Genomic DNA, 14,271 nt, shown 5'->3' on the forward strand with positions numbered 1-14,271 from the left:
AAAGGGTTAATGTTGGTAATATTAAAAAAAAATAAATAAAAAAATAAAAAAAGAATAAAAAATAAAAAAAACTTCAGGGACCAATCGTTACATACATTAGAACTCCAGGGCGCAAATTTGAATTTACCCTAGACTGAATTTGTTAGATTATTGGGCATGGACTTGGAGGTGGGCCCTAAAAGAAGATAAAGCCTCCACGTCACCGTTAATGACGTGGCACAATCAATCATCCGGCGCAAAAAGACAATTCCACCCCGCTACTCCATGTGAGTAGTTGGCGCAGAAATGTTGAAAAATCGAAGACGCGAAGGTACAAATCCGATCAAAATTTTGGGAAATTAATTTGTAATTTCTCAGAGAGTTCCAAATCCGAGAACATGAGCTGGTGGTGGGCCGGAGCTGTTGGCGCTGCCAAGGCAATCACAATTTCTCCGCCATCGATCCTTTTCAATATTTTTTTTTTCCAATTTTTTTCCTAATTAACGTTTTTAATTCCGATTTTTGCAGAAAAAATTCGAAGAAGACGAACACCTGCGCGGCCCGCAGAGCGTGGGTCTCGTGATCGGCGTCACCGGCATAGTCGGCAACAGCCTCGCGGAGATCCTCCCCCTCTCCGACACCCCCGGCGGCCCATGGAAGGTCTACGGCGTCGCGCGCCGTCCCCGCCCCAACTGGAACGCCGACCACCTCGTCGAGTACATCCAGTGTGACATCTCCGATCCCGACGACGCCAAAGCCAAGCTCTCTCCGTTAACCGACGTCACTCACATCTTCTACGTCACCTGGACCAACCGATCCACCGAGGCAGAGAACTGCGAGGTTAACGGTAATATGCTGCGCAACGTTTTGGACTCCGTCATCCCGAACGCGCCGAAGCTCAGCCACATCTGCCTCCAGACCGGCGCCAAACACTACGTCGGACCGTTCGAGTCCTTCGGTAAGATCCAGCCGCACGATCCGCCGTTTACGGAGGACTTGCCCCGATTGGACGCCCCAAATTTCTACTACACCCAGGAAGACTTGTTGTTTGCTGAGGTGGAGAAGAAAGAGGATCTGACTTGGTCGGTGCACCGACCCGAGACGATTTTCGGGTTTTCCCCTTACAGCTTGATGAACATCGTGGGCACGCTCTGCGTCTACGCGGCGATATGCAAGCACGAGGGGCTGCCGCTGAAGTTTCCGGGAAGCAGTGCGGCGTGGAATTGTTACTCGGTGGCTTCTGATGCTGATCTCATTGCGGAGCAGCAGATATGGGCGGCGGTGGACCCGCATGCGAAAAACGAAGCGTTTAATATAAACAACGGGGATGTGTTCAAGTGGAAGCATTTCTGGAAGGTGCTGGCGGAGCAGTTCGGGATAGAGGAGTATGGGATTGACGAGGGAGGCGGGAGGCTGAGCTTGGCGGAGCGGATGAAGGGGAAGGAGGGGGTGTGGGAGGAGATAGTGAGGGAGAATGAGCTGCAGGCGACGAGGTTGGAGGAGGTGGGGGTGTGGTGGTTTGTGGATGCTATGCTGGGTGGGGAGGCTATGATTTGTAGCATGAACAAGAGCAAGGAGCATGGGTTTGTCGGGTTTCGAAACTCGAGGAATTCGTTTGTTACTTGGATTGACAAGGTGAAATCTTTCAAGATTGTGCCTTGATCGATCGATGATTACATTGGTGGATTGGTGATGTTCGTTGTGGGTTTCTTGTCCTTGTTCTATATGTAGCACACAAACTACTGTTGTGATTTTATAGTTTGAAATTTGATGAACTTTATTGTGTTTGTCTTCGATAAGGAAGAAAGTTGTCATTTTCTCTACCGTGGTATTATTTCATCCTAAAAACATTATAATTGGAATTGTTTCGTCGTAAAAATGTTATAATCGAAATTGTCCGTATTATTTATGTCGGTTATATATGGTGAAATTATGTCATGTTATTTGAAATTAAAACCTTTTGCTTTAACGAGGAATACGAGTTTGCGGGAGATTGAGAGGCTTTTGGTAACACGGATGATTTGTGTAATTGAGCGTTATCAAATTGGAAACGTTGTCCAATATCGCCAACTTTTTGGTCTGATACCGAAGGCCCATTGAGCTCATTCACTCAACAGGTGAGTTTGATAATTCTTGTTTTGTTCCCAAGTGTTAATGAAATGAATGAAAACGTTTTTAGTAAAATTAATTTTTTATTCTAAAAACATTTCAAGTATTTTTTCAGAATCCATTTGATTTTTACTAAAAATTAGGTTCAAAACAGTTTTACAAAAACATTTTGAGTCATTTAAAAACATTTCTAAACGAGTTTTATATAATAATAATAATAATAATAATAAAACGTTTTAAACGTAAGCAATGAGCTCTTCTCAATAAATATCTCAAAGTCATACCCAAAAAAGAAAGAAATTATGTTAGTCGGTGAGTTTGCGTGCGAAACTTCTTGAATAGTATGTGACATTGCCCTATATGAGGTAATTAACCTTTTGGGCCTCATCCTAATGGGCTTTAAGCCCAACTAATCAAGCAAAATAGTACACTTTCAATCTTTTTGCTAGGTCCACATTCTTTTGCGATCTCAGTTTCAGTGTTTAGGTTAAACAGTTCATGTGCTATATAGAAGCTCATCGGTTGATGGGATGTTGAAATTTTAGTGTGACACGCAAATAGCTGCGTGATGCTACTGATCGAATTCCAATGGTGTTTACTGATCATGGGAGTCAGTGTGGTCAATGCATAAGCAAACTGATTTTTCATTCTCAATTGATAAATTGGAGGTAATTCGTCTTGAACTTTAGGGGCATGTCTTAAAAAGTGGTTAAAGATATCGGCACCATTTGTAATTTAAATGTTTTGTATAGATTAAATGAAAGCTTACCCTGAATTGCAGAAGGGTTTAGAGAAATGTTTTTGGGTTCTAGAAGCACTTTAAGTGCTTTTTTCAGGATTCATTAGTTTTTTTACTAAAATTAGTTTCAAAAGCATTTTCACCAAAAACGGTTTCAGTCACTTTAAAAGCAATTTCAAACGAGTCCTCAAACAACATAATAAATTGCAAAAAAGATGTTTTTTTTCCTCAGATAGTGTGATAGTAGTAGTAACGTGAGATTGTTCTACTACAATATGTGTATCTATTGGTTAGTATTATAAGTGAAATCTTTTGAGTATAATGGTAATATGGTATACCATCATGTAGTGTTATTAAGTCATATTAACCAATGATATATGGCTGTGACATGTGGCATGATCAAATGTGTCAAGGTGTTTATAAGAGGTTAAGGTAGTTAGAAGGATAAGGTTGTTAAGAATGATATAATTGTAATTGTGTGAGTTAGTTAGAGAGATATTCTTGTAAATGTGGGCTATGGATGTTTACCATATGAGATATTCTTGTAATTGTGTGAGTTAGAAGTGTTAATGAAATGAATGAAAACGTTTTTAGTAAAATTAATTTTTTATTCTAAAAACATTTAAAGTGTTTTTTCAGAATCTATTTGACTTGTACTAAAGATTAGGTTCGAAACACTTTTACAAAAACGTTTTGAGTCATTTAAAAAAATTTCTAAACGAGCTCTATATAATAATAATAATAATCTTCTCAATAAATATCTCAAAGTCATACCCAAAAAAGAAAGAAATTATGTTAGTCGGTGAGTTTGCGTGCGAAACTTCTTTAATAGTATGTGACATTGCCCTATATGAGGTAATTAACCTTTTGGGCCTTATCCTAATGGGCTTTAAGCCCAACTAATCAAGCAAAATAGTACACTTTCAATCTTTTTGCTAGGCCCACATTCTTTTGCGATCTCAGTTTCAGTGTTTAGGTTAAACAGTTCATGTGCTATATAGAAGCTCATCGGTTGATGGGATGTTGAAATTTTAGTGTGACACGCAAATAGCTGCGTGATGCTACTGATCGAATTCCAATGGTGTTTACTGATCATGGGAGTCAGTGTGGTCAATGCATAAGCAAACTGATTTTTCATTCTCAATTGATAAATTGAAGGTAATTCGTCTTAAACTTTAGGGGCATGTCTTAAAAAGTGGTTAAAGATATCGGCACTATTTGTAATTTAAATGTTTTGTATAGATTAAATGAAAGGTTACCTTGAATTGCAGAAGGGTTTAGAGAAATGTTTTTGGGTTCTAGAAGCATTTTAAGTGTTTTTTCAGGATTCATTAGTTTTTTTACTAAAATTAGTTTCAAAAACATTTTCACCAAAAGCGGTTTCAGTCACTTTGAAAGCAATTTCAAACGAGTCCTCAAACAACATAATAAATTGCAAAAAAGATGTTTTTTTCCTCAGATAGTGTGATAGTAGTAGTAACGTGAGATTGTTCTACTACAATATGTGTATCTATTGGTTAGTATTATAAGTGAAATCTTTTGAGTATAATGGTAATATGGTATACCATCATGTAGTGTTATTAAGTCATATTAACCAATGATATATGGCTGTGACATGTGGCATGATCAAATGTGTCAAGGTGTTTATAAGAGGTTAAGGTAGTTAGAAGGATAAGGTTGTTAAGAATGATATAATTGTAATTGTGTGAGTTAGTTAGAGGGATACTCTTTTAAATGTGGGCTATGGATGTTTACCATATGAGAGCTGTTATTCCCATCCCAATGTCTTATCTTCCCACCCACCTTTTTTATGAATTTTTTAATTACAAATTTGTCCATTTGAAAAAAAAAGTTTGGGAGTGTTAACTCTCACTCTATATTTATAAAATTTGTCTGCCTTAAACCCTAACACATCATTCCCATCTCATTTCATTCAGAGAAAACAAAAAGAATGAACTTAGAAGATGATGTTTCTATGGAAGAAGTGAATGATTATGTCTCCGTCGAAGAGGTAAAAGATAATTTTATGTGGGTCATCTTGTTTTGTCGACATGTATAGCTTTGTGACTTTTTATTTGAATTTGCATTAGGTTAGGTGCAATTTGTTTCACGTTTTCCTATGAGAATTCCTGGAAAACTGGAATTTGTTTTCATTAGGTTAGGGTAAATTTGTTTACAAAAGCCAATTCCCACATAGAACGGAAGGTTCAGCGAGGCAATAGCAAGGGCGGGGGAGGTTCCACCAACGGCGTCACAATCTTGCTGGCGCTGTTGCATTGCAGCGACGACCATGATTCGTTTCTCTGCTGCTGTTGCTGTATCTGAGTGGCGGCGCGTAGGTTGCAGGTGCGGGAAGGGCGGTTGCTCATGGATAAGGAAAACATGAGGGCCGGGGCCGATGCCTTGTTGTCTTTCTAAGGGGGTTGTTCTTGCTGTTGGGGCTTTGACGAGGATCAGACGGCTGGGATCAGAGGAAGTGAAGATTCCAGAAACATGGTTTTGGGGACATCGAGAAGAAAGAGAGAGGGTATAAGATAAGATTACATGTGTAGGAACAACAACATTGGGGGTTATGGTTTATGGTTGATTTTGTTTTTGGTATTTTAGAGTGAGAAACATAGAGGAGAGAGGAGAGAGGAGAGAGAAGAAGAAGGGCATGGAGGGGGAGGAGGAGGAAGAAGGACCAAAAGCTCCAAATCACCATTCACATATCATCGGGGTTTATTATTTTCTAAGTTAATTGGGAGTAGCTTCATTAAATTGTATGAGGCATGTCTCAATTTACGTTCAACATACATTCATCTGGTGCTAGTGACTGAAGTTTTTCATTTTATGTTGTGCGGACTGTTGTCTTTTGTTTAGTCGATATATACATCATGCTCGGAAAAGCATTCTTGCCATACATGGGGTTTATTATTTAATGAGTTAATTGGCACTATTTTCAACTTGATGTAATGCCCATTTATTTACGTATGGTGGAATTCGTTTGCACCTAGTAGATGAATCTGGTAATAATTCAGCATCTACACATATGGTGGACTGTACTAGTGAATTTACCACAAATAAAGTAATATTTGCTTAACTTCGCAATTGATTCACTTGTACTCTTGTATGTTTATTCATAATGTGCAATTTTGGTACGTAGTTATTCAAGAGTAGAGAATAATTAATACAATGGGCTCGAGAAATTGGGAAGGTCAATGGTTTTGTTATTGTGACGTTACGATCCTATCAAGGTGGAAAAGATAACAGGAGCCCTAGACTAATATTGGGTTGTGAAAGGAGTGGACAATATGTAAGTCGAATTCACAAAAAAGACATAAAGGATGAGGATAGAAGGAATTATGGAACGAAGAAATGTGGATGCTTGTTTCAATTAAAAGGTAAAAAGCTAGCAACTGATGATGATTGGATATTGACGGTAGTTATTGGAGTGCATAATCACATAGCAGCATGCCATTTGGAGGGTCATTCATTTGCTAGTAGATTATCGTCTGAATCATTATTGACTGATATGTCTAAAAGTTTGGTGCAACCAAAGGAGATTTTAACTACACTAATACGAAGAGATAAACGAAACGTATCTACACTAAGGACAATTTATAATGCACGTCAACATTTGAGGCTTTTGGAGAAAGTGGGAGGTCCCAAATGCAACAATTGATGAGTAAGCTATCTGAGCATAAGTACACTGAGTGGCATAGGAGTTGCCCAAAGACTAATACTATTTTGGACTTGTTTGGAATTGTTACATGCATTTCCACATAGTTTGATTATGGATTGTACGTACAAAACCAATATGTATTGTATGCCATTGTTAGAAATTGTTGGAGTTACGTCAACTGATATAACATTTTCTGTTGGTTTTGTTTATCTTTCTGCAGAATGAGAAGATAATTACGTTTGGGCCTTGAGTATATTGCGAGGACTCATGGATGGTATTGTATGCCTGATGTTATTGTGACAGATAAAGAAATGGCTTTGATGAGGGCCATTGAACTTATATTTGGTACAAGTAAACATTTATTATGTAGATGACACATCATTAAGAATGTGCTAGCCAAGTTCAAAAAAAAATATAAGTCCAAGGAAGACTGCAATATATTTTTGGAGAAATGGAATATAATGGTTTCATCTTCTACTGAAGCCGATTTCATAAGGTAGACAAGAAAACTATGCAATGGGTTTAGTATGTATCAAGAGATGATTCTGTTGATGCATAAAATCAGAGGTCTTGGAACAACGTCAATCCGACCGTAAATCTGCAAGTAATGTAAATAACACAAGATGTATCGTGGTTCACCCCAAGGTTTGGGCTACGTCCACACTGATATTGTATTTCTATGAGAGGTGAGGGGAGTGAGGGAGAGAGCTTCTGAGGGTGAGAGAACTATTCCCATGGCCTAAGAAATGGCCTCTGGAAGTGAGGAGGCTCTCTCTAATTGTGAGGGTGATGGGTCATTTTATAGAATAAGGGTTCCTCACTTATTACATATTTGCCCCTTCCTTTATTACATAATTACATTTGAGTCCTCCAAGTATTTATACGAGATCTAAATACGGAGGCCCTAAGTATGGTATAAACAATAGTCCCCCAAGTCTTCAGTCAAAAGAGTCTTTTGGCTGGATACTTGAAATTCAGTCCATGTGTGGGCCGAAGTAACTAGATGTCGTCTAGGACTGATACTCGATATGAGGCGGTGCTCAATCTGAAATGATGCTCAACTAGAAGTAACATATGTTGCGAGGCTGCTCTGCTTGTGGCTTGTGTTGCCTTAGTTGGCTCGGCTTGTGGCGTTGAAGGTGAGGGAGTCCCTTTTATAGAATAAGGGGCTCGCTCCTCAATACATGAATGATGAGCTAGAGTTGATGCTCTCTAATGATGGTGAGTGAGTCCCTTTTATAAAATAAGGGATCGCTCCTCAGTACATAAATAATGAGTGCTCTCTAATAAAAGTAAGGGAGTCCCTTTTATAGAATAAGGGCTCGCTCATCAATACATGAATAATGGGTTAAGTCCCCCGAGTATTTTTCATGAGGCCCAGTTAAGGCCCAATATATGGTACATAATGTAGTCCCCCAAGTCTTCGGTCAATAAAGTCTGTTGGCTGGAGACTTCAAATTGAATCCATGTATGGGCCGAAGTGGTGGTTGTTCGGAGGTGGTATTTGTATACCCTGCACTGAAGCTTTGTAGGTGAAGCTTTGCAAGTGAAGCTTTGAAGCTGGAGCTCTGTAAATGAAGCTTTTGAAGCTAGAGCTTTTTGTAAATGAAGCTTTTGAAGCTAGAGCTTTTGTAAATAAAGCTTTTGAAGCTAGAGCTTTGTAAATGAAGCTTTTGAAGCTGATTTACATGAGTGATGCTCATGAATGTTTATGTTGATTGACATGAGTGGTGCTCATGGATGTTTGACATAAGTGATGCTCATGAATGTTGACATGAGTGGTGCTCATGAATGTTGACATGAGTGCTACTCATGAATATTGACATGAGTGATGCTCATGAATGTTTATGCATGATTGATATGAGTAATACTCATGAATGTTTATGTATGATTGATATGAGTGATGCTCATGTATAATTTTGAAGTACTGGGCGTACTTTTGATCACCTAGTGGGTGATAATGGTGGCAGGCTGCCGAATAATTTTGGAGCACTGGGTGTACTTTTGATCACCTGGTTGGCGATAATAGCGGCTGGGTGCCGAATAATTTTTTGTGGTACTGGATGTACTTTGGTTCACCTGGTTGGTGCTATTTTGGGCTTATGGGCCTTCGCTCTCCACACAACATTCCAGCCCATTTATTTTGGGCTTTGCCCTTTTTTTTTTGTTTTTTTGTTTTTTACCCTCTGATGGGGTTTATACAGATGTCTCCGAAAGATAAGAAAAATAATTTACATCATTCAGAAACAAGAAAAGTAAATCACATCATTCTGGTAGGGTGTTTATTCCTTGCTTTTGTAGTGTCCCTATGTGCTATCGCAGAGGAAAGCTTCCCTTTTGCTTTCTGTTTTTTCTCGGTTTTCTGCTTTTGTTTCCCACCCTATTTCATAACTCAAGTAGACATATCCTCTGGGCCTTCAGAAAGTGATTTCACATGGGTACCACCCTGTAAAGAAGATGCTCCTTGAAGCAGGAAAGCAAGAATGGTGAAGCTGGTCAGCTTGGTTATGGATCTAATGGCTGAGAAGCACAAAGATGCTTATTTATTTGTATCCTGCTTTATCGTGGTGTGTGGCTCATCATTAGCAACCTTCATCTTTGCACTCGACTATTTGGATATTTCAACCACAAAATTAAATACACTACCACCCACTTGCAATGGTATATCATGCCAAGTCGAAACCTTTTGAACGGAATGGTCGACGAAGAAAAAGATGGTAGTCTAGGGTTTCGGGCTGGCCTTCCTTCTTGATTTGAACCTCGTGACTGTAGATAGCTGTGCAAATGAAGGACCTCCTGCTCCTGGACGAAGACGCCAACGACAGCGATGCTGCTCTTTATCTAGTGAAGTAAAGGCTAGTAGTGTAGAGCACGTTTGTGAAGCCTGGTAGTGCAGAGCACGTTCCTCGAGGTCATTTTTTTCCTTTTGAAAATCTTGAATGCGCTACTTAGCACGTTTGTGAAGCCTGGTGAATTTCGAGTCGAGATCAAAGTACTTCTCTTTCTGAAAATCCATGATTTTACAAACAGGAGGATCGGTCTTGGCTTCAACCTCAACTAAATCAAGGTTGAGTTTCCTTACCCGTTCCAGAGCTTCACACTTTAAGACAATAAAATGCTCTTCATCCAACACAAGCCTAACAAACTTAGCAGTAATCTTCTCATCCATACGCGAACCGCTCGTGCTCTGCTCTATCTTCTGGATGAGAGCAGCAAAGAACCTAACTTTACTGCCGAAATCAGTAGGTCTATCGTGAGGGATCAAACGTGGGATTTCTGACACGCATGCCTTCGAGTGTGAAGCAGTTGGGTTGATTAAAGCGGCGTAAGGGATAGTCTTGGACTGGTATGACAACTATCGAACCTTTGACTGACCGATTCTACTCCAAAACGCCATCTTTTTTTATGTTGGTTTCATATATTGGATTGTGGCACTTGAGATCAGAGAGAGAGCGCAAGTGAGTGATGACTGAGTCGAGAGGAGCGAGTGAGCCTGGCCTTGGCGGTGTCGATGAGCTCGTGATCGCCGAGGATTTTGATGAGATGTGATGTGATGGGATGGGATCGAGGAGACAGAGAGTGGGTGGTGGTTCTGTCACTGCTCTCTGAAATGTGCCAAAATTAAGGAGAGAGAAACTGGGTTGCGGCGTCCGCTCCGGCGACCCGCGAGAGAAACAGCTGAGCCTCTGATTTTGTCAGCCACCACTGGAAGAAGAATAATCCTTCCAGTTTACCAGCTCATTTTCCTCATCATTTCGCATGACAAGGCACGAGACCAACGTATCTGATTGTCCGTTGGATCCATAGATTTTGTGATTGTCCAGTGTGAATCTGAATCAGGAGCTCCGTTTCCATGGCAACGAGGAATCAGACCTTGGTTTACAGAAAGTATAGGGATGCGTTGAAGAGCGTCCGCACTCCCACGAGCTCATCCGTTTCAAGCTCCGCTACAAGTATGGTTCGATGATCTTTAAAGTGGGGTTTCCCAAAAAAATGTTGTCAACTAGCGATCACATCAAAACGAGAATAACAAACGTTGGTTCCTCTGAAAAGGAGAGGTCTGTTTGCCTTCGATAGTGAATTTCCCTAAGGTTAAAAAAAAATGGATTCTTTGTTTCTCTCTTTTCTTCTCCCAATTGTCTTAGAAAGGAAGGGAGAGAGAAGGGGAGAGAGAGCAAATGGAGAGCGTTTGGAAGATTTCACCTTTTTTCCATTTTTGTGTGTGTGAATGCTGCAGTTGGCGTGGAGGACTGGATTGGATGGCATGTGTCAGGCAACCCAGGTGAGGACGAAAAAGAAGGAGAAGATAGTTCAAACTCAGTACCAGAAGACATTTGGACAAGTGTTGATTATTGGGATTTTTCAGGAGCTTGCAGGTACAAGGCTTTTGGGATTTTTGCAGATTCACAGTTGTGGAGCCAAAAATATTCACTAGGCGACACGTGGATTTTTGGACAAAATAGGACAAAAATACCCTCGAGGCATACCGGGTCTCCTACACGCGAGCAGTGGAGAATCATCCATCAACCAAGTCAGGAGTACCCAAAATGGGTAACAATTCAAAACCTATTTCATATATGTTTTTACCTCATTTTTTCCTTATTCAATTAGCCATTTATTTCAAACATTCCATAACATCCTCAACCAATTAATATAATCAATATATTAAAGGCTATTTACATCACCAAATCACCCCAAAATCACACCAAGGTCCGGCCATTCCCATCCAAAAAGAGCCTATCATATTCTCTACCTTTTCCACCATTTCCCCTTTTTAATTACCCTAATTAACTAGCCAATTAATTCCAAAAACCACCAAAACATTCATCTTATGTTTAATAGCCAAATAAATTGGCTAATTAAACCTAAATTAAACCTAAAAACCCTAGCCACCTCCTATCCCTATAAATATACTCCCATTCTCACCAAAAAGCTAATTCCAACACTCTTGCAAAAATCCTAAAATTCTCTAAACACTATTTCTCTCTAAAATTCTAACTTTGGCATCGGAGGTTCTTCGGCCAAAGCCCCCCCCATTCATCGTGGGCGCATGAGGCTTGTGGCCATAACCAAAGGTGTTAGTTATTTTGTAGGTGCAATTTTGTCCAAGATCAAGGAGGAAGAAATTTGCATCCACAAATTGGTGCTTTCATTGAGAGTTGAAATCCATACTCGTAGAAGACTCTCGCACAAAAAGGTTTTTTCTTTATTTTCTAGTCCATTTGAATATTTTTCATACGTTCTTATTATTAGAATTTTTTACTTGCAAAGGTTATTTGATAAAACGTATAAGCAAAATATAATGGCTAGAAATTTAGAAAATTCCACAAGTGAAAATTCTAATGTTCAAGAAATGGGATTGCGGAGATCCGTGAGGCTAAATGCGACAATAAGGGGAGCGGCATCATCATCACGAGCTTCCACCATGGGAACCACCGTGGTGCCTTCACCACGGCCACCATGGGAACCACCGCGGTGGCTACTTCGGTAGCCACTCGTGGCGAGGTCCATGGAGCCTTCACCATGGCCCGGAGATCCGTGAGGCAAAATGCGACAATAAGGGGAGCGGCATCACCACCACGAGTTTTCACCATGGGAACCACCGCGGTGGCTACCTCGGTAGCCACCCACGGCGAGGTCCATGGTGCCTTTACCACGGCCACCATGGGAACCACCGCGGTGGCTACTTCGGTAGCCACTCGTGGCGAGGTCCATGGAGCCTTCACCACGGCCCGAGCCGTGCCATCCAAGGCTTACGGTACCAAGACCACGATCCAAGCCGTGCCATCCAAGTTTACGTGGACCCAAGCCCAAGCCTCGCATTCACATGCACCGCGCATTGAGCAGCCTGCTTCCGTGACCCAGCCTGCTCCTGCCAAGCAGCCCACTCCCGTGGCCCAGCCTGCTCCTGCCAAGCAGCCTGCTCTCGTGACCCAACCTGCTCCCGACGAGCAGCCCACTCCCGTGGTCCAACCTGCTTCCGTCGAGCAGCCCACTCCCGTGGCCCAGCCTGCTCCTGCCAAGCAGCCTGCTCTCGTGACCCAGCCTGCTCCCGACGAGCAGCCTGCTTTCGTCGAGCAGCCCACTCCTGTGGCCCAGCCTGCTCTTGCCAAGCAGCTTGCTCTAGTGACCCAGCCTGCTCCCGACGAGCAGCCCACTCCCGTGGTCCAGCCTGCTTCCATCAAGCAACCCATTCCCGTGGCCCAGCCTGCTCCTGCCAAGCAGCCTGCTCCCGACGAGCAGCCCACTCTCACTGCCTATCTTGCTCCAGTGGCTTTCCAAGCAGCCCAAGTCGGCCCAAGACTATCTCAACCATCCAGACCTACCATCGAACCGGGGGCATTCTCACCATATTTTTTCGCGGGTTTAACATTTCCCAACTCAAATCTCGCGCCCGAAGTCTACCACCCTTTCACTGCCCAAGGAGGCACATTCCTTCCAAGCTCTTCTAATCCAAATGGCGAACAACACTTGTCTCGACAAGTCATAGAGTTGACGAGCGCCCTTGCACAACAGACAACCTTGGTGAATCAACTTTTGCAACGCATCGGGATCCAACGTGCCCCGGACGAGGTATCCCGAAGTAGGACAAGGGCAGACGAACCTTTCCAGCAGCGTCCCGGCAAGCAGCCATTCGACCAGCCACGAGCCGAACGTTCAGGCAGTGTACATTCCCGATTGGGCCCCCGAGATAACGTATACTCCGGTCTTAGCGCGCGGAGGAGCGTGTACTCTCGACTAGGCTCACGGGTGAGCATACATTCACGGTTGGGGTCACATTCCGATAGTCAACATGAGCAACATTCCGGACAAAGTGTTCATTCGCGGCTAAGCCCACAAGGAGCATCATCCACCTCACATCAGAGTAGGCAGCACGACGGACGGAGAGAAGCAGTCACTCAATCCAGCTCAAATTCAACGAGCAGCCTGCGAAGAACTCGCTCGCCTGCTAGGAACGCACCACATGCACTGCATCTGCGGCGTAGACGAGCCAAACACATGGAAGAGCAGCCTAGACCAGCAAGTCATGGCTGGGGGCAGCCGAGAGCTCCGCTACCCCAACAAAGGCAAATTCAGGAAGAAGTAGAGAGACTCTTGACCAAGCGATTGCATGATTTCCAACGCAATGAGGTCACCGACGAGGCACTACGACGGAACATGACCAACATAAGCAGGTCACCCTTCACGGACGAAATCGAGCAGGCAGAGCCTCCACGAGAGTTCAGCATGCCACATTTCACATCTTTCAAAGGGGATGAAGACCCGGAGAGACACTTAAAGCGCTACCGAAGCACAATGATCCTTTATCGAAACAACGATGAGCTTATGTGCAAGATATTCGCCACCACTCTACAAGGCGAGGCGCAAGATTGGTTCTACACCCTGCCGCCACAATCCATCCGGAATTTCTACGAACTTTCTTTGGTTTTCACCAAAGAATATTCATCATATCGCTCGATCAAAAAGAAATCTGATCATTTGTTCAACGTCAAGAAGAACCCAAAGGAGTCACTTCGCGACTATGTGAGGAGGTTCAAAGTAGAGAAGGCAAAAATAATCGGATGCAACGACTCGATAGCTAGAGCAGCCTTCCAAAAAGGACTTCCAGCAGACCACCCGCTATTCGGAAAATTGATCATGAGAGAAGATCTAACTCTAGCAGACTCTTTTGCTTTGGCAGAGAAGTATGCACTTTGGGATGAGGCTCGCCAATGCACATTCAAGGACTTGAAGAAGTACCCGACATCACATCCCTAGAAGCAGCGGAGGACTTATTCAC

The 14,271-nt window shown here is 42.4% G+C and overlaps 1 protein-coding gene and 1 long non-coding RNA gene across 2 annotated transcripts; one reads left to right on the plus strand and one right to left on the minus strand.

The window, feature by feature from the left end:
- Positions 1 to 256: 256 nt before the first annotated feature.
- LOC103410710 (3-oxo-Delta(4,5)-steroid 5-beta-reductase-like) lies at positions 257 to 1,888 on the plus strand. The gene is made up of 2 exons (XM_008349385.4): positions 257 to 416; positions 508 to 1,888. The coding sequence occupies exons 1-2, from the start codon at positions 378 to 380 to the stop codon at positions 1,639 to 1,641; spliced, it is 1,173 nt and encodes a 390-aa protein (XP_008347607.1). The 5' UTR covers positions 257 to 377; the 3' UTR covers positions 1,642 to 1,888.
- Positions 1,889 to 8,826: 6,938 nt separating this feature from the next.
- Positions 8,827 to 10,896, minus strand: LOC139198329 (uncharacterized). Its single transcript, XR_011583709.1, has 2 exons — positions 10,695 to 10,896; positions 8,827 to 10,536 (listed from the first exon to the last, which is right to left on the minus strand). It is a non-coding gene; the product is annotated as an uncharacterized lncRNA (long non-coding RNA).
- Between the last annotated feature and the right edge of the window lie 3,375 nt (positions 10,897 to 14,271).

This window comes from Malus domestica, chromosome 08 (genome assembly GCF_042453785.1).
Source record: "Malus domestica chromosome 08, GDT2T_hap1".
NCBI lineage: Eukaryota > Viridiplantae > Streptophyta > Magnoliopsida > Rosales > Rosaceae > Malus > Malus domestica.

Coding starts and splice junctions, on each gene's coding strand:
- LOC103410710 (XM_008349385.4), top strand. CDS start 378: ATGAGCTGGTGGTGGGCCGGAGCTGTTGGCGCTGCCAAG. Junction 417..507: donor GAGCTGTTGGCGCTGCCAAG/GCAATCACAATT, acceptor CGATTTTTGCAG/AAAAAATTCGAAGAAGACGA.